A 25,032-nucleotide genomic window follows, 5' to 3' on the forward strand; every position below is an offset into this window, starting at 1 on the left:
ATGTTTAAATGGTTGACGAGACTTGTTTTGTTCATTTAATATGTATTTGATTTAGTGGTTGTATAAGTAGTGCGTGAATGTTTAAAGCAATCATTCTGAAACTTAAACACGCATCAGAATCACCAGGAGGGCTTATTAGAACACAGGCAGTTGTGTTTCTGATTCAGCCAGTTGCGTTTCTGATTCATAAGTCTGGGTTGGGGCCCAGAAGAATTTGCATTTCTAACAAGCTGTCGGGTACTGCTTATGCTGCTGATTTGGGGACCGCACTTTGAGAACCACTGAGGAATGTTTGCTCTTTTTATTTTTATGTTTGCTCTTTTATGTTTATAGAAATACTAAATTCATAAGATTAAGATATTGGACTGTAAACAAAGTACAACGAGTAGGGAGTATTTCTATAGCACAAAAAGCCTCTTGGACATTAAAGCATCTATGAGCAAAGGGGAGTATGACAAAGCTTGATAGAAAATGTCACTTCAGTCGTTCAGCCACAGAAGCTGCAGGTGAAATGAATCGATATGGGGGAAGGAACAACTCCTAAGCTGTTTTCACATTGGAATCACTTGGGGAAACAAAGATATTAAATACCTTTAAATAGACAATATTATTTTGTCAATAATGTTGCTTTCTGCTTTATGTTTATAAGTCATAGAGAAATCACCATTCTTATTTTTCTTCTTCCAGTCTACTAAAGATCTTAAAAAACAACGACTTTTCACTAGAAACAATGACAGACCTGTAACTCGGGCTAGACTTACAGGCCCATTAACAGTAATCTGGGCTTTCTATAGCTCTCCAGCAATTTGACATCCCAGCTTTAAACATTGCAAGAGCTGTGTTATATGTGTTACAAATGAAAGGTTGACAAGTTAAAAATACTCTCTGGCTCTGTAATGACTTTTCATTTTGGTCTCTTTTCATTTCCATTGAATATATAGAGTTCTGTTTGCCTTCCGGTGGATTCCTGCAGCTTTGCAGACAATCTTAGGCATCTGTCAACAATGGTAGCAAAACAGCTTTTGCAAAATCCAAAGTACCCAAATTTAAAGTTTCTCACACATATCAATTTGCTCTGGATGTTTAATTACCAATATGAGGATTTTAAAAAAATAGTTAACAAGTTAAAATATTTATTCAACTTGATTTTGCCTAAGTGTTTAAAATGTCATCTATTTTTCCCCCATCATCTCTTTTCCTACTGTTTAGAAAAAGGAGAAGCATGATGTAGGACTTTAAATGGAAAGATAGTTCAAGAGATAAAATGTTAACATTGATTATTTCTGGATGATGGCAGTATTGGTGGTTCTAGCTATTTTTAAAATCTCTTTTAGTATTTTCTACCAAAAGGAATATGACTGTAATAACCAGAAAAAAACCATATCATTCAAAAAAGGAAATTTCTCCCAAACATGATTTGGAAAGTAATTGAAAATGAAATAGGGCTTCTTAGATTAATGGCTAATTCTTGGCATTAATGAAGAAATGTGCAAGATGAGCCTGGAACATCTTGCCATGTCAAAAAAGCAATGGAGTTATTAAAGACTAAAAGAGTTATGTCAAAATGACCCAGTAGCCAACTTGAAGACAGATCACATTGGCCAAATATGGGACAATTTGAGCACCAATAAGAGTAATAACTGCAATGAATTGAAACCTTCAAATATATTAAAATGCATGAGTTTATGAAGATACTACAAAACAGAGGGACATTGAGAAGAGTCATAGCAAGATCAATTTTAACTCAATTTAAAAGAGAACTTTCAGGGCTTCCCTGGTGGCGCAGTGGTTGAGAGTCCACCTGCCGATGCAGGGGACACGGGTTTGTGCCCCGGTCTGGGAAGATCCCACATGCCGCGGAGCAGCTGGGCCCGTGAGCCATGGCCGCTGAGCCTGCGCGTCCGGAGCCTGTGCTCCACAACAGGAGAGGCCACAACAGTGAGAGGCCCGCGTACCGCAAAAAAAAAAAAAAAGAACTTTCGGTCAGTTTCAATGAACTCTGGTCAGAAAAGTCAGACTGTATAAAAATGGAACAAGAACTGCAATGAACATACAATGGAATATTACTCAGGCATAAAAAGAAATGAAATTGAGTTATTTGTAGTGAGGTGGATGGACCTAGAGACTGTCATACAGAGTGAAGTAAGTCAGAAAGAGAAAAACAAATACCATATGCTAACACATATATATGGAATCTAAAAAAAAAAATGGTTCTGAAGAACCTAGGGGCAGGACAGGAATAAAAACACAGACGTTTTAGAGAACGGACTTGAGGACACGGGGAAGGGGAAGCTGGGACGAAGTGAGAGAGCGGCATGGACATATATACACTACCAAACGTAAGGTAGATAGCTAATGGGAAGCAGCCACATAGCACAGGGAGATCAGCTCAGTGCTTTGTGTCCAACTAGAGGGGTGGGGTAGGGAGGGTGGGAGGGAGATGCAAGAGGAAGGAGATATGGGGATATATGTTTATGTATAGCTCATTCACTTTGTTATACAGCAGAAAGCTTTACCATTGTAAAGCAATTATACTGTAATAAAGATGTTTAAAAAAATGGAACAAGATAGCTCTGTATATAAAGAGCGCCCTGATACTGGATATTTTCATGCAGGCTCAAGAATGATTTTGAAGGAATGGTGTGGAAGAGGCATGAAAAGGATGGTTGATGTAAATAGCTCAAAAAGATCTTTCAAACCTCAAGTTTCTATTATTCTTTAATATTTTTTTCCCTCTGGTATGAAATCATAACTTGTTTAGGAATTAACTAAAACACCCAGAAAGCCAAAAGAAAACAAAGCAAAACATAACAATAAATACCATAAACAAAGTCTCCCATGGCTCTAGGAAGGTCTGACACAGAGTCTGTAGTTGGGTAAACAGATACTAAAAACAAAGAAACAAACAAAACCCAAAACCCCAAACCCCAGTAGTGTGCTGGGCCAGATCTTAAGAGCAAACATGGATATTGATGAGATGGGCAATCACAAAACAATCCTGATAATCTTAGATCTGAGTTAAGTAGTTCCTAAAATATTGGAACATGGTAGATGTGTTGCAAAAGCCAAAAGCAAACAGAAGTTGTATTCTCATAGGGTCCTCCCATTCATTCTTCCTTTTGTCCCCACCCTGCCTTGAATCTCTGTGTGCCCCCTAAATTCCAGTTGGTTATCAATGACATCTCCAACCAGTTGAATAGCTAATTGGCAAACAGTGGGAGGAATTTCTGGTTGTGCACAACGACACCATAGAGAACCCTGTAATCATTTAAAAATGGGCATTTCCTATTTTTACTTTTTATGGAAGCAGGCCAAGGCCCTAGAGAAGACATAGACTTTATCCCCAGTGTAAATTGGCCAAGGAATAAACTTGCTGACTGAGTCTCCCTCTGGGAGGGAGAATATTCCAGTGCTCTGATATCTCTACACAGGTTATAATTTTTATATCAATATAAGAATGATGAGGAAACAAGATAATACCTTCAGCACACCTAGATGGGCTCCTCTCAAATGGGCTAAGGTTGGAAGAAGCCCAGGAATGTTGAATGAAATTGCCATATGCAATTTATTTAGGAAGGCAGAAGCCTTTTGACCTATATGTTAGTTCCTAGTTTTGACGACCTCAGAGATAAATGGGTAGGGCATAATGGCATTCAGAATGACCTCCTCAAAGTGTGCCATAGGAATCTCAGTGTTGGGTCAGCGTAAGCTGACTAGGAGATCACAAAGATGGCCAGAATTGAATCAGAGCTCGTCCTGAGATTGAGTTAGGCCATAACTTGATTCAACCAACATTACTTGAATTTCTTCTGTGGGCCTGGCCTTTAAAAGCACTATCTGATTTATCTTCATACAAACTCATTGAGATACGTATTTGTATCTCCATTTTACAACTGAGAGACCTAAGTTTCAGAAGCAACTGGTCCAAACCACAGGGCCAATGTGGTATGAGCTGTGACTTGAACTGAAGCCCAACCCTGCTTCAAAGCCCCTACTCTTTACGCTGTGGCAAACTGCCTCTGAACTATGACTATATTATATTTCATGTTGTGAACAACTGGCTTTTGTTACCATTTACCCAAGGACCTACAACTGCCATGCTGCTAGTTTCTTGGTGGCCTCTGTAAAGATTCTTGGAGATATCGTATTTCCTATTAGATACAAATTTATTAGTACCTTATCAGGTACATATTTCCCATTAGGTGCCAATATTTTACAACATTTTACTAAGAAACCTAAGTAAGATTACCTTTTTTGGTCTTAATATCATTGGTATAAATATCTTAAGAACAGTATTCCAGCTTTTCAAAGCATTCCTTTCAATGTAACAATAGTTCACTCCTAGTCTTTTTTTTTTTCCCCACTGCTACTCTTAACAAATGTGTCTCATCCAAAAATCCCTTTATAACTTCCATTGTTTGAGCTATCAGAATGACAATGATTTGAAACCCTTCCATGTTGCTGCAGGGGCATGTGGATGTGTGCTTGTGTAGTGGGTTGAATGGTGTCCCCCAAATTCTTATCTACCAGGAAACTCAGAATGAGGCCTTGTTTGGAAGTAGGGTCTTTGAAGATGTAATCAGTTAAGATAAGGTCATAGTGGAGTAGGGTGGGCCCCTAATCCAATGACTGTTGTTCTTCTTAGAAGAGGAGAGGATACACAGAGATATACAGAGAAGGTAAAGGTGGAGGCAGAGATTGGAGTGATGCAGCTACAGACCAAGGAATGCCAAAGATTTCTGAGAGCCACCAGAAGCTAGGAAGGAGCAAGGAAGGATTCTTTCCTAAAGCCTTCAGGGAGAGCATGGTCTTGCTGACACATGGATTTGGGGCTTCTAGCCTCCAGAACTTTGAGAGAATAGATCTGTGTTGTTTTTAAGCTACCAAGTTTGTGGTAATATGTATGGCAGCCCTAGGAAACTAACAGGGGTTTATGCTGATTTTCCTTTCTACTGGTTTTACACTGGCAGAAAACACTTCAGCGATCAGTACCATAAGTGAGTTACATCTATAGGGGACCTAATTAGAGTAGAACAATGTTACATTATTTGGTTTTGTATGGTGCCTTTCATACACATGGTTCCTGAAGCTGTTTTACTAAGTACTGTATTAAAGTGAAAATGACTGTGAAGGTATTATGCACCTTTCAATAGTGGACTCAGAGCATTAGGCATGAACAGCTGTCATTATGGAAGAAACAGAAAGCCTTGAAACTGGAGTGAAAATGTCCCACTACTGTTGCTAAGTTTCATCCTTTTTTTTTTTTAATGGTAATACTTTTTTTTACATCTTTATTGGAGTATAATTGCTTTACAACGGTGTGTTAGTTTCTGCTTTATAACAAAGTGAATCAGTTATACATATACATATATCCCCATATCCCCTCCCTCTTGCGTCTCCCTCCCTCCCACCCTCCCTATCCCACCCCTCTAGGTGGTCACAAAGCACCGAGCTGATCTCCCTGTGCTATGCGGCTGCTTCCCACTAGCTATCTATTTTACGTTTGGTAGTGTATATATGTCCATGTCACTCTCTCACTTTGTCCCAACTTACCCTTCCCCCTCCCCATATCCTCAAGTCCGTTCTCTAGTAGGTCTGTTTCTTTATTCCCGTCTTACCCCCAGGTTCTTTATGACCATTTTTTTTTTTTTTAGATTCCATATATATGTGTTAGCATACATCCGTTTTTAAACTTTCAAAGAATAAGTGATCTGAGTCATGCTAAACTGTCACTTCTGGTGTCACATCTAAAAAGACAAGCCCAGGGGCTTCCCTGGTGGCACAGTGGTTGAGAGTCCGCCTGCCGCTGCAGGGGACGCAGGTTCGTGCCCCGGTCCGGGAGGATCCCACATGCCACAGAGCGGCTGGGCCCGTGAGCCATGGCCGCTGAGCCTGCGCGTCCGGACCCTGTGCTCCGCAGCGGGAGAGGCCACAACAGTGAGAGGCCCGCGTACCGCAAAAAAAAAAAAAAAAAAAAAAAAAAAGACAAGCCCAGAGTGAGGAAAAAATATAGAATATCCAACTCTTAACCCCAGTAGAGCACCAGAGAATTGACAAAATCTGAAAACACCCTCAAATCTGAAGTAAATTTAACTGAATATATATGTATGTCTTTTGTGTCTTCTGATATGTTAGGGAGTAGAAAAGAATCGCCGAGAGAGACTTTTCTAAAGAGGGAAGTGAGCAATGGTTCATTTTCTCCAATGGGAGCCTGGCCCTACAGGGATCCACAGTGAACTGAGGAAACAATTCAAGTCTTAGGGCTGTCTTCCCATGAGTGTAGGATACACTCCCTTACTAGTTACATTATATCTAGCAAAATCCAGAAGAGAGATGATAGCCCAGTTGTGCAAAAAAAAGAGCTAACATAGCAGTCCTGAGATGGCTATCTTCAAAAGGCCTGCTTACAAGGTTGGCCTTTAGCTGGCACTTGGGCTTTGGGAGGGTCTCCACCACTCCTAGAAATAATAAGGATGACTCACTACCTAAACTGTTTGTATAAACACTATGGATTATGCTGAACGCCTGCTTTCCTTCTGGGAGCCTAGAATTTGGCTTCACGCTAGGCAGAGGGTGCCTATTGTAAGCAGCTCCCAGTAAAAATCTTATGCACTGAGTCTCTAATGGGCTTCCCTGGAAGACAACATTTCACACATGTTGCCACAACTGATTGCTGGAGGAATTAAGCATGTCCTGTGTGATCCCACAGGGAGAAGACCCTTGCAAGCTTGTGCCTGGTCTCCCCTGGACTTGGCTCCATGTGCCTTTTCTCTTTGCTGGTTTTGCTTTGTATCCTTTTTTTATAATGAATCTTAGCCATGACCATAGGCTGAGTCCTGTGAATCCTCCTAATGAATCATTGAACCCGGGGGTGGTCTTGGGGGCCCTGACATAGCAACTCCTCCACAATATCAGTCGACAGCTCCATCTCAGTGCTCCCCTTCACTCCCCACCAGAACGCTCAGATTACATGATACTCAACTGAGACTTAGCTAAGGAGAATTCCCCTACTATATTTTGAAGAGTGAACAGGTTTTTTCTTGTTGTTGTTGTTGTTGTCGTTGTTTTTGCGGTACGCGGGTCTCTCACTGTTGTGGCCTCTCCCGCTGCGGAGCACAGGCTCTGGATGCGCAGGCTCAGCGGCCATGGCTCACGGGCCCAGCCGCTCCACGGCATGTGGGATCCTCCCGGACCGGGACACGAACCCGTATCCCCTGCATCGGCAGGCAGACTCAACCACTGCGCCACCAGGGAAGCCCTGAACAGGTTTTATTATTGTAATCAAGTAAGAAAAGTGAAATACCTTTTATTTTGAATGTGTATTTAGGTCTTTTACTCCTTGATCTGGTTTTTCCTTCCTTTGGTGGCCAAGACAGGACCAACTTGTAAGGGTACATTTTTTTAAATTTGCAACTTTAAAGTATGTTTCTTTGCAGATGTAAAAACATTGCCGGCTGTCCTTCTGTTCCTGAGTGCATCAAGTTTGTTCTTGCCTTAAGCTTTTTTTTCTTTTTTTAAAAATAAATTTATTTATTTTATTTTATTTATTTTTTATTTTTGTCTGCGTTGGGTCTTCGTTGCTGCGTGCGGGCTTTCCCTAGTTGCGGCGAGCAGGGGCTACTCTTCGTTGCGGTGCATTGACCTCTCACTGCGGTGGCTTCTCTTGTTGCAGAGCATGGGCTCTAGGCGCACGGGCTTCAGTAGTTGTGGCACATGGGCTCAGTAGTTGTGGCTCATGGGCTCTAGAGCACAGGCTCAGTAGTTGTGGCTCACGGGCTTAGTTGCTCTGTGGCATGTGGGATCTTTCTGGACCAGGGCTCGAACCCATGTCCCCTGCATTGGCAGGCAGATTCTTAACCACTGTGCCACCGGGGAAGCCCACCTTAAGCTTTTGTACCGGCAGCTCTTTTTGTCTGAGATGCTTTTCCCACAGCTTGGCATCCCTGGCTCTGTCTTTTCAGTGAGCTCTCCACTTCACTGTCACCTCCTCAGAGAGGCCTTCCCTGACCACCCAATCTAAAGGCGCCCCCAACTCCACCCACAGATCACCCTGCTTTGACTTCATCATAGCACTTATTTCAACCTCCTATTGTATTCATGCTTTATTTTTTGTTTAGTCAGAGTCTCCTCCCTCTAGAATATAATTTCCAGTTGAAAAAGTATTTTGTTTGATTTGATCAGCGTTTTATTCTCAGTGCTAAAATCCTGGAAGAAAAGCTAGGCATTCAGTAAATATTTTTGAATAAATGAATAATTAAGTCATTTGACTAAATAAGTGACATTTTGGAAACTGCATTTAACAGGTTTCAGGAGAATGGCCCAATTTGCTTTTTTTTTTTCTTGCCACATTCAGTATATTCCCCATCCGGTTCTTTTTCACCAATGGGTAGTCACTTTTTTAAAAAATTTATTTATTTATTTGGCAATGCCACACAGCATGTGAGATCTTAGTTCCCCAACCAGGGATCGAACCCGTGCCCCCTGCATTGGAAGCATGGCATCTTAACCACTGGACCACCAGGGAAGCCCTGGGTAGTCACTTTTTTTTTTCCACCAGGCCCCCAAAGCAGTGAGACAGGCAGACAGAGAAGCAACGCCGTTTATCAGTGTCAAGTGTGCACTTTTCTCCTGATTCAAAAGGGCCAGCACTATCATTTAAACATCATCCAATCTCTTTGCATCTTACAGAGTTTAAGGTCTACAAAAAGCAAGGAGGCAATTGCTATGGATTGTACCGTACATATCGGCAGAGTAGATGCCATTAAGATTCACTTCCTTGCTTCTCCTGTTCAATTACTTCTGTACAAGGCAGTGGATTTCTCTTGTCTTCTTCAGTTTAGATTTACTGAATTTCTGAATCTCAGCCATATCTTGTTTGTCAGAGATTTTGGCAGATTAAGCAGGAATAGGATGCACAAAAGAAAGTCATGTTTCCACAATAGCTACTCTAACCACTTTTCTGACATCCCCATCTACCATTCCAGCCTCTTCTGTTATTGTACTAACCTTATTTACCTTGTACCCTAACGATTTCCTCCTGTCCCTCCCTAACTGCACCTGTCCCCAAGGTTCAGCCTTCTGGAATTCTCACACAGTGAGACTCTGCAGCTCATTTTCTACCGCTGAGTTTATACTTCTATTTCTCCAGCTATCAACTTTACCCAAATTCTTTATCTCCAGTGGCTCGTGGACGTTTGTACGTGGAGATTCAACATTTAATGCAATATGTCCAATACCTAGGCTATCACCTTCTTCCCGAAGCAGAAACTCCTTTCATTTTCCTGCTTCTGCTACTATATACATATATATTTTAAGAATAACAAATCTGAAACCATTTTGCCTGCACTATCAGTGTACCCTTCACATTTAGTTAGCATGAAACCATATACATATCTTACTAGCTGTTCCTTCTTTACTAACACACTAGCATAGATTGACAGCACAACAGCCAAGATTACTACACAACCTCCCAATTCGGGGTCTCTCAAAGTGTGGTCCTGCCCCTCTTGCAGCAGAATCACTTGAGGAGCTTGTTAAAATATGGATTCCCAGACACCAACTGAACCCTAACCTGCAAAATTAGAATTCCTGAGTGTGGGGCATAGAATTTTGCCTTTTAACAGGTTCCCCAACATAATTCTCAAACTAGCTTTAGAACCCTTGGAATTCTCTCTCTACCTCCTATCTCTACCCAGATCCAAATGACTCTGCATCTATCTACACATAGTTTACACTGGGACACACCTCTGTTTAAGGGCTATGACTTTAATATGTTTGCTTACATTTGAGAGTATAAAGTGGACCTTCGACATCGGAACTCCCTCATTATAGAAAAGGAAACTAAGATCCAGAGAAATTTTCACCCATGGAGGTCACAGAGTAGGTAAGTGGCAAAGCTTGGACTAGATCTCAAGTCTTTTGATTTCCAAGCCACGCAGAAAACAGTTAACATAGCAGTCCTGGGCTTCCCTGGTGGCGCAGTGGTTGAGAGTCCGCCTGCCGATGCAGGGGACACGGGTTCGTGCCCCGGTCCGGGAGGATCCCACATGCCATGGAGCAGCTGGGCCCGTGAGCCATGGCCGCTGAGCCTGCGCATCCGGAGCCTGTGCTCCGCAGCGGGAGAGGCCACAACAGTGAGAGACCCGCATACCGCAAAAAAAAAAAAAAAAACCCAAAAGAAACACAGCAGTCCTGTCCGCTGTCCTTTGAAAGGCCTGAGCGTAAGATTGGCCCTTGGATGGCGTATGGGAGCTTCAGTTTGGGGAGGGTTTCCACCATTCCCAGGACTGATAAGAGTAACTCCCTGTGCCTAAAATGTTTTTTGTAAACAATATGGTTTAAAATGAACACCTGCTTTCCTTCTGGGAGTCTGGAATTTGGGTACATGACAAACAGAGCATGCTATGTGACCATCCCCCAATAAAAACCCTGGGTACTGAGTCTCTAAGGAGCATCCCTGCTGGATAACATTTTACATATGTTGTCACAACTCCTTACTAAGGGAATTAAGTGCATCCTGAGTGACTCCACTGGGAGAGGACTCCTGGGAGCTTGTACCTGGTTTCCTTCAGATTTCTCCTCACATGCCTTTTCTCTTTGTTGATTGTGCTTCGTATACTTTCACTGTAATAAATCATAGCCACGCGTCTGACTGTATGCTGAGTCCTGTGAACCCTCCTAGCGAATCATCAAACATGGGGGTGGTCTTTGGGACCTTGCAGCGCACAAGCCAATGTTTTCTATAACTCATTTCACTGCCACTCTCATTGACTGTATAAAAGAGACAGTAGGGGTAAACCAAGACAGCATGGCCTTCAAACAACAGCATGATTTAAATGCTGACTTAGCTGCTAAGCTCCATTACTCCTCTGAGTCATGGTTTCATCATCTATAAAATAATTGGGCCAATAATACTTACTTTGTAAGTTTTCTTTTTTTTTTTGGCTGCGCTGCATGGCTTGTGGGATCTTAGTTCCCCTACCAGGGGTTGAGCCTGTGCCCCCTGCAGTGGAAGCACAGAATCTTAACCTCTGGACCGCCAGGGAAGACCCTGTAAGGTTTTTACAAAGATTTAGCAATAATAGTACAAGAGGTCCATAGTATACACCCTTTAAGAAGGAGCTATGGGGCTTCCTTGGTGGCGCAGTGGTTGAGAATCTGCCTGCTGATGCAGGGGACACGGGTTCGTGCCCCGGTCCGGGAAGATCCCACATGCCGCGGAGCGGCTGGGCCCGTGAGCCATGGCCGCTGAGCCTGCGCGTCTGGAGCCTGTGCTCCGCAACGGGAGAGGCCACAACAGTGAGAGGCCCGCGTACCGCAAAAAAAAAAAAAAAAAAAAAAAGAAGAAGGAGCTATGATTATTTTCCTTCGAGTCTTTTGGATAAGATGGAATGACCAGAAGGAATTCTATGGATCCAATTTTATGTATCCATGTATCCATGTAGCAATGGAATTTATTATATGGACTAAAAAGTCCCAATCATATTGGGACTTGTGAGCAGATTATTTTTCCTAGGATCTGTGTAGAGCTCCTCTAACTAAGGACTTGCAGTGCAAATTGTGTGGAGAGCAAGCACGGAAAAAATATGTTTTTACTCATCCTCGGCTTTCAACCCATGCTTGGCTATTCGTTTCTTGCTTTTCGGGTCCTGCCTACTCCACTGATTTCTGGGCCCTGACCTCTTTCTTGCTGCCAATGCACACTCCTTAGCTCTTTGTTGGATGTTCATCTGTTCCTCCAGCTGTATCTTCTTCCAACCACGAGTTCACACATGACTCATTCACCGTCATTCACTTGGTCCTATATAGAGGATCCCCACTGAAACTTCTTTCCTGGCTGTGGCCCTGGCTTCAACCCCTAACCAGCTTGTAATATTTGCTCTTGAATAAAGTATATTTCACTTTTGTGGAAACAGTTATTAGGCAAATATAATTCCAGTCAGTGGCAGCATATTTGGAAGAAAAACTCATTTATGTTTATTTATTCTTTTTTCCCTTGCATCCAGAAGATGAACACAACACTTGTTAATACTAACATTGTCCCATCTGAAATAACGTAACTAAAAGGTTTAAAGATGAGATTTCAAATCTCTTCAGCAATTCAAATGAGGTGTATTTTTAGTATATACTAGGGTAGCTGCCATAAAAAGCAGCCAGTGTCTGCAAGGAGTTGCTTTATGGCACATCGTTTTCAGAAAATAATCATTAGTCTTAGATATCAAGGGCGAAATATTTAAACAAAGACATTTGCTCTATATTTCTCAATCAGACATGATACAATAGTGAGGGCACTGCATGGGGAGCCAGGGGACCTACGTTTCAGTCTCTAACTATAGTTTAGTGGTTAAGAGCCTTTTCCCACCTCCACTTCCATCTAGGTAGGGCTGAGCTAATAGTACTTGCCAAAAGAATGTGAGTGGAAGTGATTGTGCCACTTCCCTGCTCATGTGGCTTTAAAGCAAGCATCCTGTCTCCATGCTCTCTTCCCCTAGCTCCTGGCTGGATGCTGACACCCAGAATAACCTTGGAGGCCACATGTTGAAGATGGTAGGACCATTCTCATCCAGAGTTCCTGAATGGCCACACAAATAATCAGTCCTTCCGTCTTATCAATCAGGAATATTTGCACTATGTTAAGCCATTGACATTTTGCGATTTTTGTGTTATAGAAGCTAGTATGTCCCTAATTAAGTTGTTTCACTTCTTTATGCCAATATATTTGGGTTGTTATAAGGATTAAATGAGTTAGAACAATGCCTGACACAGAATAAATGTTCAATAAATGGTAGCTATTAATATCACTACCTGCTCTGATGCTAGCAGGTTATGGGTCATTGAACATGTCAGTTTCCCTGGACCTCCATTTCTTCAACTGTAAAACATAAGAGTCATGCTTGGACTTCCCTGGTGGCGCAGTGGTTAAGAATCCGCATGCCAACACAGGGGACACGGGTTCGAGCCCTGGTCCGGGAAGATCCCACATGCCCAGAGCAACTAAGCCCGTGCGCCACAACTACTGAGCCTGTGCTCTAGAGCCCGCGAGCCACAACTGCTGAGCCCGCATGCCACAACTACTGAAGCCCGTGTGCCTAGAGCCCGTGCTCCGCAACAAGAGAAGCCACCGCAATTAGAAGCCTGCACACCGCAACAAAGAATAGCCCCCGCTCACTGCAACTAGAGAAAGCCTGCGTGCAGCAACGAAGACCCAACACAGCCATAAATAAATAATTAATTGATTAATTAATTAATTTTTTAAATGTCATGCTTGATGACCAAATTTCCCAAAGTTTGAAATTTTATAATCAGAAACCTCTTCAAATTTCTAAGAAAAATTATTATCTTAACCCATGGAAAGTGGCCAGAGGATGAGGGAGAGGCATTCAGAACATCAGGTAAAGAGGGAAAGAAGGAAAACAGAGAACAGTCCAAAGGATGCCGAGAGGGAAAACCACTATTTAAAGAGAAGCATAGGGCTTCCCTGGTGGCGCAGTGGTTGAGAGTCCACCTGCCGATGCAGGGGACACGGGTTCGTGCCCCGGTCTGGGAAGATCCCACATGCCGCAGAGCAGCTGGGTCCGTGAGCCATGGCCGTTGAGCCTGTGCGTCCGGAGCCTGTGCTCCACAACAGGAGAGGCCACAACAGTGAGAGGCCCATGTAACGCAAAAAAAAAAAAAAAAGAGAGAGAAGCATATTTTCTTTTTGACATTTATCCATCAATTCTGAAATAAGCTTCAAAGAAAAGATTTACAAACCGTGCTGTGTCCATGAGACTTTCATTCACACCCAAATGAATATCTTGTGTGGTAAGAAAACAAGGGTGTCCTCCCAGAAGTGCAAAGCCTACAGTAAAAGAGAGAGAAAAAAGGCATTCTGAAAAAAAGAAAGTAGCAAACAAAATTATGAGCAATCAGCACCATCTCAATTGAAAAGTCAAAATCTTTCAATCTCACCAGCCTCTCTGATAGGGAATTCCCAGGGAAAGCATAATGAGGAACGGAGAGAAGTAGATGAAATTTTCTGTACCAGCACTTAACTCTCCTTCAGATGTGTGCCCATTTCTCCACCCTCTTGTTCAGATCTGGGCAATATGGGGCATGTTCTCATTTGGAGACTATACCTCATTTTATTATTTTTTTTTTTTTGCGGTACGCAGGCCTCTCACTGTTGTGGCCTCTCCCGTTGCGGAGCACAGGCTCCGGACGCGCAGGCTCAGCGGCCATGGCTCACGGGCCCAGCCGCTCTGCGGCATGTGGGATCTTCCCGGACCAGGGCACGAACCCGTGTCCCCTGCATTGGCAGGCAGACTCTCAAGCACTGCACCACCAGGGAAGCCCTATACCTCATTTTTATTCTTTAAAATATATAATGATGTCCACCAGGAAAATGGGAAAATAAACTGTAGTATGGGATGTCATGGATTACAATGGAATACTATTCAGTAATAAAAAGGAATGCACTACTATACACACAACATGGACAAATCTCACAAACATTATGCTGAATGAAAGAAGCTAGACACAAAAGAGTACATAATGTATAATTCCATTTAGATGAAGCTCTAGAATGGGCAAAACTAACAGAGTGGCTGAAATTAAAACACCAGTTGCTCCTGGAGAGGCTGATAGGCTGGGAAGGAGCATTGGTGAACTTTCTGGGGTTACAGGAATACTTTATACCTTGACAGTTTGTACGTTACAAACCCATATACGTGAGTATATGTATTCTTCAACACTTATTGAACTGTACACTTAAGATCTGTGCATCTTCCAGTATATAGATTATAGGTTAATTTCTTAAAATAAATTTATTTTATTTATTTATTTTTGGCTGTATTGGGTCTTCGTTGCTGTGTGCGGGCTTTCTCTAGTTGTGGCGAGCAGGGGCTTCTCTTCATTGCGGTGCGTGGGCTTCTCATTGCAGTGGCTTCTCTTGTTGCGGAGCACAGGCTCTAGGTGTGCGGTCTTCAGTACTTGTGGCACGTGGGTTCAGTAGTTGTGACTCGTGGGCTCTAGAGCGCAGGCTCAGTAGTTGTGGCACATGGGCTTAGCTGTTCCGTGGCATGTGGGATCTTCCTGGACCAGGGCTCGAACCCGTGTCCCCTGCATTGGCAGGCAGATTCTTAACCACTGCACCACCAGGGAAGCCCAAGCCCTTAATTTTTTAAAAATTGTAAATAAAGTGAGTATTGAAATGGCAATTTCAGGTCACTAGAAGTCAGCAAGATCAGAAGGTCATTCAACTGCTGTATTTATTCTCCAACCAAGACAGGACTAAGCACCATTCACATGTTGCCCTCACCAGTTTTCAACCCTCCATGGGATGTGAGATTATTGCAGACATCTGAGCAGATGAGGATGGCTCCTTCCCCACCCTCATAGCACATTCCACTGGTCTGGGGAGGATGACACAGAGAGGGGCCTGCCCCAAGCCATAGCTAGACTCTGTGGTAACAAGGAGAGCCCTTTTACCACATACCCTGAGGCAAAATTATGGGAAATGGTGACATCCAATCAGAACTTTACTTTCTCATTTGAGACAGGTTCAATAGGCAGGCTTTCTTAGATATACAATGTAAAGGCAAGTAAGTATAATTACAAGATAGAGACTTGTCTGAGGAATTTTGCAAACATTACTTTTTTCCTCCTTATTGTAATATACCTACCTTTGTCTTTTGGAAAATATGCAACAGTCACAATTTTCTAATCCTACTTGTTTCCCATGAGAAAGGAGGAAATCATTAATGTCATGGTGAGTTGGGGGACAAAGAGTTTTAGATTCATGAAGGGGAATTTGACCCAAAGTCTCATGAAACAGCCCACTGAAACCTTAATGCAATTTGAATAATGCAATTTGAATATGGATAGGTGATATTAACAAATGATATTAACAAATCATTTTTATTAGGTGTGATAATGATATTGTAGCTATACAGAAAATATTCTTATTTATTTGAAATATGCATACTGATATATTTTGAGGTAAAATTTCATTGTAGCTTTAATTTACTTTAAAGTATTTCACTAACTGGGACTTCTCTGGCAGTCCAGTGATTAAGACTCCGAGCTTCCACTGCAGGGGGCATGGTTTCGATCCCTGGTTGGGGAACTAAGATCCTGCATGCCACGCTGCGTGGCCAAAAAACAAAAAAATTTCACTAACAAAAATGAACAGATAAATCAAAGAAGGCAACATATTAACAGTTGATTGATGTAAGGGGTCTTGGGGTGCTCATTATGCTAATCTTTATACTTTCTGTTCATTTGAAAACTTTCCTAAGTAAAACAACAACAAAAAATCCACGACAGGGCTTCCCTGGTGGCGCAGTGGTTGGGAGTCCGCCTGCCAGTGAGGGGGACGTGGGTTCGTGGCCCGGTCCAGGAGGATCCCGCGTGCCGCGGAGCAGCTGGGCCCGTGAGCCATGGCCGCTGAGCCTGCGCGTCCGGAGCCTGTGCTCCGTGGCGGGAGAGGCCGCGGCAGTGAGAGGCCCGCGTGGCGCAAAAAAAAAAAAAAAAAAAAAAAAAAATCCACGACAAAACAATTGTTCTCATTTCTTTTACTACATTAAAAAAATAATTATATTCTACCTATTTCATACTTAAAAGTATTCTCTTAAAAATGCCCCTACCAAATGGTTTTTTAGCTACAGGCCACTATGTTCTGACTCTAGCAATGACTAGTCACAGAGCACTACCAGGTGCTGGCACTTCAGAAACTTTCTTCCATTGAATCCTTCACTCTGACAAAGAGCATATTAGATATTATTATAAGAATTTTATAGACAGGAGTTTTGAGAGTCAAAGAGTCTAAAAACTTGTTCAAGATTGTTTTTAAGAACCTAGAGCTTTCTCCTAGGAGAGCCAGCCCCTAAGCCAACTTACATTGGGATCTACAGAGACAGGACAACATAGTGGAACTGGATTCAGTCTTCATCTGAAAATCAGGCAGTTTGCCTAGAGCCCTAAGATCCCTTTCAGATCTGATGTGCTACATCCCAGGTAGAATGAGAGAACATGAAACACACAAACAGTCCTACTTGCTCTGGACCTTGTAATAAAGAATCTGACTCAATTTATGATGTTTGATTGCTACCCACCATCACTCTCCCTTCTCCTCCCGCCCTGTGCACGGGCATCTTCACCCCAACCTCACCCCACAACCACAATAAAAGCACAAGCCATATAATTTTCCTGCTCTCTAATGCCACTTTGGGACCAATTTTGGAGCTAGCCCTACTCTCCCCAGAAAGCCACATTATGTGAATAATAAACCTTTTCATACCCTCTTGGTGCAAGTATGTTATCCTCACTGTCAACAATCAAACCAAATTTTGGTGGGAGGCACATCTTGTCTCTGTGGAGTGACCACAACAGGTCCTAGCCTCATGGCATGGTTCTAAAATTTATTCATTCATTCTAAAAGTATGTGCCTGGTGCTGTTCTAGGCACTGTGAAAAGCATTGTAAACAACAAGGTACAAGTCCCTGCCTACTTGGAACTTTCATTCTAATGGGGGAGAGATAGATAATAAACTGAATGAGTAAATTAAATATCTTGTATGTTAGATGTTGACAAGTGCTACATGAAAAATAGAGCAGGGAGGGAGGATAGGGAATGTAAGGAATAGGAGTTATAATTTTAACGTGGTCAAGGAAGCCACATTGAAACATACAAGACAGTGGGAAGAGCATGTCTTGAGGTCCTGAGGAAGGGTCATGACTGGTGGATTCACGGCACAACAACAAAGTTAGTGTGGAATGTATAGAGTGTGTGAGGAGGAGAGTAATAGTTGGTGAGGCTGCAGAAGGAAGGTGGGGAGGAAGCAACAGCTTTGACTTTTGTCTGAGTAAGATGGGAAGCCATCAGAGGGTTGGAGCAGAGGATGACATGATTGGACGTATGTTTTAATAGAACATCCATAGTGGGGCAAGGGCAGGAGCAGGGAGACCAGTCAGGAGACTTGCAAAAATCTGGCTGAGAATTGATAGCTTGGACCAGCATAGTAACCACTGAAGCAATGAGAAAATGATTGGATTCTTGATATATTTTGAAAGTAGAGCCAGCACTCGATTGATAACCTTACTTCCCACCTCAATGAAAAAAATGGTAACAGAGAACTTCCAGATTCCATCACCCCATTTCTGTACTTGTCAGCATCTGTACCCATATATTCTGCTTCCCTTCCTGTTCAGCATAGATGAACTTTACATACCCCATGTATGAACTAGAAACCATGCCCCCTCACCTACTCAAGAATGTTGCTCTACCAACTCTCCCCTTTCTCTTACATTACCTGCATCGTGAATAGGCTATTCTAATTTTTTCACTCATTTATTTAAAAAATGCAAACTCTCTCGTGTCCTTATTTCCCCTGCCAGGTATCCATTTAATTCTTTGCAGCCAAACTCTTGTTTTTTCTTTCTCTCTCCAGTTCCTCATCTCATTTCCTTCAAATCTATTCCCATAAGTCTTTGGCCCCCCAACATGGCTCCAAAACTCCCCTCACCAAGGTTACCAATGACTTTCACATTGCTACATCTAGTGGCCATTTCAGTTCTTATTTTTCTTGACCTTGGAGCAATTAACAAAGTTGTTCACCGCCTTGTCCTTGATAAACTTTCTTCGCACACCATCCAGGACACCACACACTCTTGCTTTTACGTCTACCTTGGTAGTTGCTCCTTCTCAATCGCCATTGCTGGTTCTTTCTCTTTTCCTTTACCTCTTAATGTCGATGTTCCCCAGGGCTAGTCCTTGGTCCTCTTCTCTCCATCTACACTCATTTCCTTTATAATTGTATCTGGTCCCATAGCCTTAAATACCATCTGTATGCTGATGACTCCCAAGTATTCTAGGTCAAATTTCACTCCCCTACTCCAACTAATATCCAGCTGCCTCTTCAACATCTTTGCTTGTGTGTGTCTAAAAGACATCTCAAACTCAATACTTCCAAAACTGAACTCTTGATTTTCCCCTCCATCCTGCCTGACCTGCTCTATCCTGCTCCATCCTGCCCACAGTTGCTCAGACAGAAACCTTGAAGTCATCCTTGATGCGTCTCTCTTACCTGATACATCAGGAATCTTGTTGGCTCTCCCTTCGAAACATATCCCGAATCTGGCCCTACTATGCCTTCCTCTGCCACCACCCTGGCCCCAGCCTCTATGTCCTATAGCTACCTATTGACATCTTTCTCTGCTTCTATCTCATCTGCACCCCCAGCCCCAAAGTTTATTTTCAACAGAGCAGTCAGAGAGATCCATTTAAAATGCAAGTTAGATCACATTCCTCCTCTGTTCAAAACCCTCCAAAGATTTCCCTATTGTACTCAGAGTAAAAGGCAAAGTCCAAATAATGGAGTACATGTTTCTCCCTCACTTCCAGGCAGTCTTCTCCTTGCTGAGAGCGCTTATCACCTTCCAACGTGATATATCATCCACTTAAAATGTATTATGTCTATTGTTTATTGTCTGTGTACCAACTAGAATGTCAGCTCCATGAAGGCAGGGATTTACCTCTCTTTTTTTCACTGATATATCAATCTCAGGAACCTAGAATAAATACTGGTACATAGTAAGTATTCAATAAATACTTACTGAACAAATGCAGGAAGGATTTTTACCCTGGAGAGAGGACCCATTCTTTTCACTTGCAAACATCTCCTAATTTTGTCAATGGAATTTTCTATTACAAGTGAAGTGAGCTAATGTGATTTAGTGACGATTATAATCACTAATCACTCTTGAGCCCTTAATCTATTTCGAAACAGGGAAAGTCACCTAAACAAAAATGAATACTGCACGTTCATCAAGAAAGTATTTATGGTGCACCTACTATGTGCCTGGCACAAGGATGAATGCCATTGAGGGTTGGGGACTGTGGAGGAAGATTTCAGAGAAAGTTTAAGGCCTCCCGGCAAGTTTGCTTGAAGTCATACTCTTACTTTGACTAGAAGTCATTTTGCTGTGACAACCCAGGATTTGTTTGTTGCCTTTTCATTTTTCTCTCTGTGCTATAACGAAGATTCCCGTCAAGCCTGGACTTATGAGGTAGGGGTAGGAAGAGAGGTTACAGAAAGTGTTAAGAAATAGGAGTTGAAGCTGTGAATGAAAAATGTTGCCTGCCCTATCAGCACACAAATGATGCTGTGGGCTATCATCAGCCACTACCACCGCCCTGAGGGAACTCCGGATGGAGACAAAAGGGCTGCCCACTGCCAAGCCCTCAGTCACTACAGCCACCCCAGCAGTGCACCCTGAGGGGACTCAGGATGGGAAAGAACAGGATACTGGCCCTAGATAATTAAGGTGCATATCAAAGGAATGATTTCCATGAGCCCAGATTCTTGCTTCTTCCCATACATAGAAAAGTGCTAAATTCAATAACTTGAGATGTCTGGTTTTCTTTCATTAACGGTAATTTTTTGACGTTCCATATATCCTGGTTCCTCCCTCACCTCTTCAGAACAGTCCCTCAGAGCTGCCTGAGAGGCTGCCTCCCAGGCTTAAGTCCTCAGCAAGTCCACCGAATAAAACATAATTCTCAACTTTTAGGTTGTGCAATTTTTTTCAGTCGACAAAGCCTTCAGCAGTTCTTGAAGAAGATTAAATGGGAGGACATTGCTTCTAAGAAGGAATTGCCTCTGCAATTTTTGGTCACTGATCGAAAAGAAGCCTCAGACCCCAGTCCAAAAGTACAGGTCAAGCATTCACCAGTTCATCAGACGTGGATGGCATTAAGTGGTTCTGGAAGGTGTCCGAGGTTCTGAGAAGCCACCAGGAGCTGCCATTGCTGAGGAAAGGAAGACAGCTGGACGGGTCTCTACTCTCTCTTCACTCTTCATCCAGAGGAGTTTGTTTTTATCGGTTTCACTTGTTTATGCGTACACATCAGATATTTTTGAACAAAGGATTTCACCTGTTAATATCTTAATTTCTGTCTGGGAAAATAAAAGTCCATCTTATTTTACTGTTTCTTTTCCTCACGGATCTCTGCAAGCTTTGGAAGAAGGGATATAAATAGAATTCACGCTCTGGAAGTGTAAAGGCTCTGAGAGCTCTTGCTGGTAGAATTAAGGCAGCTATTAACCTCTCTGTGCTTCACTTTCATTCCTGCAGCATAGTATCACGTTTTTTATATTGCCACCTCTGTAAAGATGATGAATTTGAAACAGCTTGGAAAGCACTAGCTTCCATTTCACCTTGAAAGTCAAATACCAGTGTTAAATAATGAAAAGAACCATCTCGTAGGATGCCGTGTGCATTTTTCCATCAGCTACTGCACTTACCAAGATTAATAAATGTATCCACCTATCTGCTCAATTAATTTGCAGTAAAAGAGTATAATCATCAGTAGACACACAGGAGAATTGTGCAGTTTGGCAGGCAGGCATACACAAAGAGTGGGTGAGGAATGAATAAGCTACAACTACACACACAGCAACATCGATACAGCCCCCAAACATAATGCTGAGCAAAAGAAGCCAGACACAAAAGAGCATATGCTGAATGACTCCATTTCTATAAAGTTCGAAAACAGCAAAACTAATCTGTGAGGTTAGACGCCAGGATAATGGTTACCCTTTGGGGCAGAGCGGGGGTCGGGCGGGGGGAGTCGCAACTGGAGGAAGATACAAGGGAGGGCTTCTGGGTGCTATTCACATCCTGTTTCTCTATCTGGGTATTAGTTACAAGGATGTGTTTACTGTAATAATTCATTGAACTGTACACTTAATGATTTGCGCACTTTTCTCTAGGTGTCTTACATTTTAATAAAAATATTACATGGGCAATTAATATGGCTTGATTTGGGTGAAGAATTTTTTTAAATTAATTTTTATTGGAGTGTAGTTGATTTACAATGTTGTGTTAGTTTCTGCTCTACAGCAAAGGGAATCAGTTATACATATACGTATATTCACTCGTTTTTAGATTCTGTTCCCATATAGGTCATTACAGAGTACTGAGTAGAGTTCCCCATGCTATACAGTAGGTTCTTATTAGTTATCTATTTTATTGGGTGGAGAATTTTATTTTGTCCCCCGAGATAAGTATAAATGCTGCTGTGTCTTTGCAACTCAGGCCTGGGATGGAAGCCTCAAGGACTGTCCTCTGAGGATCACCCCATCCCAGAGGCTGACACAAATCTGGGATAGCAATTGACAGTTTTAATTACATCCTAGTTTCATTCTAAATACCAAGGTAACAGGCTTTGATGAAAAATTGTGTCAACCGACAACCATTAAGATGCGCGTGTACACAGTAGAAATGCTCTGCCATGTTGGGGGTTGAGGTTTACCATTTCTGTACGCATTTAAATCAGCTGCTTACTCTGACTGATTCTCCTACTGTTGAGTTTGGCAGGATGCCATATGCAATGAGACCCATGGGTATTTATTGAGGATAGTGATGAATACACTGTGAACCATAACTTTTTATGGTCATATGTTCCTTTTCTCATATATTTGTTATAGTTTGTAATTTTGTGCAGATTTCAGAGCATTTTTTTTTTTTGGCCTTGCCGCACAGCATGCAGGATCTTAGTCCCCTGAACAGGGATCAGACCTGTGCCCCCTGCAGTGGAAGCGTGGAGTCTTAACCACTGGACTGCCAAGGAAGTCCCAGAGCATTTCTCTATAGAAAACCATCATTTAACAAAATGCTTAATGCCACCTATAGAAACAGCTTTATTGGAATAAAACATGACTAATAAATGTCTGAATTAAATTAGACACTTAAAAAATACATATAATAATAGCTTCTAATCCTGAGTCTGCCATTTATTAGCTATATGTCTGTGGGCCTTTTGTTGAAACTATTTCAGCCCGTTTTCCTCAGTGGTCTCACCCTCATGGAGTTGTCATGAGGATTAAGTGAGATAATCCATGTAATTAATGTAGCGCACTTAGCACAGGGTCTGTACCCAAAAGCTTATTAAATCTTCACTCTTGGTTTTATTAGTAGCTTAACTACCACGTGATATGTGCATGGTAAAACTGATCACTTATTCGGGGTATTTAAATCGAAAATAACATTTGAACAGAGAAACGCGGTAGACAACACTAACAACCAAGACAAAATAATCTGAAAGAAACTTAAAATTGAGAAATTTCTATATATTAATCGATTCTTTTGATGACTTCACAAAAGAACACCTCTCTTAAGTACTAATGATTTTATTTTTATTTTTTTATTTTTATTTTTTTTTTTTTTTTGCGGTATGCGGGCCTCTCACTGTTGTGGCCTCTCCCGTTGCGGAGCACAGGCTCCGGATGCGCAGGCCCAGCGGCCATGGCTCACGGGCCCAGCCGCTCCGCGGCATATGGGATCCTCCCAGACCGGGGCACGAACCCGTATCCCCTGCATCGGCAGGCGGACTCTTAACCACTGCGCCACCAGGGAGGCCCAGTACTAATGATTTTAAAAGATGATAACCAACGTTGAAAAGGAGCAGAATTTCAGAATTACTGACTGGCTTATGCAGTATTCATTTTTCCTTTACTAAACATCAGATGTCATTGTGACCTTTTAAAGAACCCAGCTTTAAAGAGCAAAATGTTCTCAGCAGTTTTCTTCCTGGGACTTTAAAGATTAGATGACACCTTATATGTTTCCTTTCTTCCTCCTTCCTTCCCTCAAAGGGCAAGGGGAGTGCATTAGTAAGAACAGTAAACTTGAGATCTGAATCCTGGTGCCAACTTGTATTAATTGCATGAACTTAGCAAGTCACTTGATCACTCTAAACTCCATTTTGTTATGTATTTGAGGTACCTCATTGATGATCATTACAAGGCAAGAATTACATGAAGTAGTTGTTTGCTTCTGAACCCTAGAAAGCTCTGATGCTTGTAAGTAGGATAAGATATGCAAAGGATCAACCAACATGTTTTTGTTTGTGGTACCTTTTCCTCAGTCCTATCCATTTGCCCATTTGGGCAGTCATATTATTGATTCAAGGGAGGTCTGATGGAGCAGAAATGCAGAGAGAAACAAGAGGTGATGTATGGCTTATGAGTTTCAAAACAGACTTTTTGAAACTCATTACAGAGATCATAGTTTGAGAAAAAAGAAAATTTGAGTTTCAACAGCTTAGGATTTCAGGCACAAACAACAGACTTGAAAGAATACATGGATAGTCAGAGCCAGTTTTTCCTCTTGCTTTATCACCTGGGAACTGGAAGGGGAAGAAAAGCAGCAAGAGCGAAGAAGCAACAGAAATAGACTTTTGACACTGTACCCTGCTGTCTGTCCCCCAGGCCAAGGACTGAAGGGTGGGGAGCATGATGGAAATTTCAGATGAGTTTGGGGAACCCCAGAGCTGAGATCACCTGTGTCTTGCTTTTAAGACAGCGTTCTAGGAGGGAGCAAATGTTCTAGAACTCCCTAGCACCCAGAAGGAGGAAGGAACGATAGAGTAGAGAGAGCCTTGCAATATCTCTGTGCCCACTGTGGCGTGCAGAGCTGCCAAGAGGTTGAGAGAGCCAAAGCAAGAGATATTTTAGATCCTGTGATCAAAGTAAAGCAAACTCCACAGTAAATGGGAGCCAGTCAAGGTCAAATAGGTCAAGGTCCAGAAGTCTCAGCAGATTTCAGCATAGACATGTGATGATGATGTCCTGATGACCAGTGACCAGATCCCCATAGCTCTAGATGCCTGGACATTGAGATACTCTCCAGGACTTAACCATGACTGTGGGGAAAAGGGGACGAGACCCTAAATTGACACAGTAAACACTTAAACAACTGAGGATTGCCTAGCACTGCAGAGATTGTTTCCATCATCCAGCAAAATTGATACAAACAAGGAAAAGTTCTTTACATGTTAGAAAAATACACATTCCTTGCTTACATGAGTTGGAGGCCTGAGAATTTATGCCAACTGACATTCTGTACTGAACATGAAGAATTATTTGGGACTTCTACCCAAGTCCTCATGGAATCCCTAAGATGAGACTCATCCTTCTGCTTGCAGTTTCTATGAGAATTGGAAAGAGCATTCAGAGGCTTGCACTGCTAATTCTCAGTGACAATATTTGCC

At 42.3% G+C, this 25,032-nt stretch overlaps 1 protein-coding gene, 1 long non-coding RNA gene and 1 pseudogene across 2 annotated transcripts in view; 1 reads left to right on the top strand and 2 right to left on the bottom strand.

The window, feature by feature from the left end:
- The window catches only part of LOC132481593 (uncharacterized), a 170,105-nt gene extending 149,425 nt beyond the window's left edge, over positions 1-20,680 (top strand). Inside the window, exon 3 of the long non-coding RNA XR_009530834.1 lies at positions 20,550-20,680. This is a non-coding gene — a long non-coding RNA (uncharacterized LOC132481593). The remainder of the gene's footprint in view (positions 1-20,549) is intronic.
- Positions 1-25,032, bottom strand: part of OTC (ornithine transcarbamylase) — a 59,274-nt gene that overhangs the window by 25,104 nt on the left and 9,138 nt on the right. Inside the window, exon 4 of the mRNA XM_060086457.1 lies at positions 13,753-13,840. Within this exon, the coding sequence (XP_059942440.1) occupies positions 13,753-13,840 (88 nt within the window). The remainder of the gene's footprint in view (positions 1-13,752; positions 13,841-25,032) is intronic.
- On the bottom strand, positions 8,762-9,812 carry LOC132482583 (thymosin beta-4-like; annotated as a pseudogene).

This window comes from Mesoplodon densirostris, chromosome X, assembly GCF_025265405.1.
Source record: "Mesoplodon densirostris isolate mMesDen1 chromosome X, mMesDen1 primary haplotype, whole genome shotgun sequence".
NCBI lineage: Eukaryota > Metazoa > Chordata > Mammalia > Artiodactyla > Ziphiidae > Mesoplodon > Mesoplodon densirostris.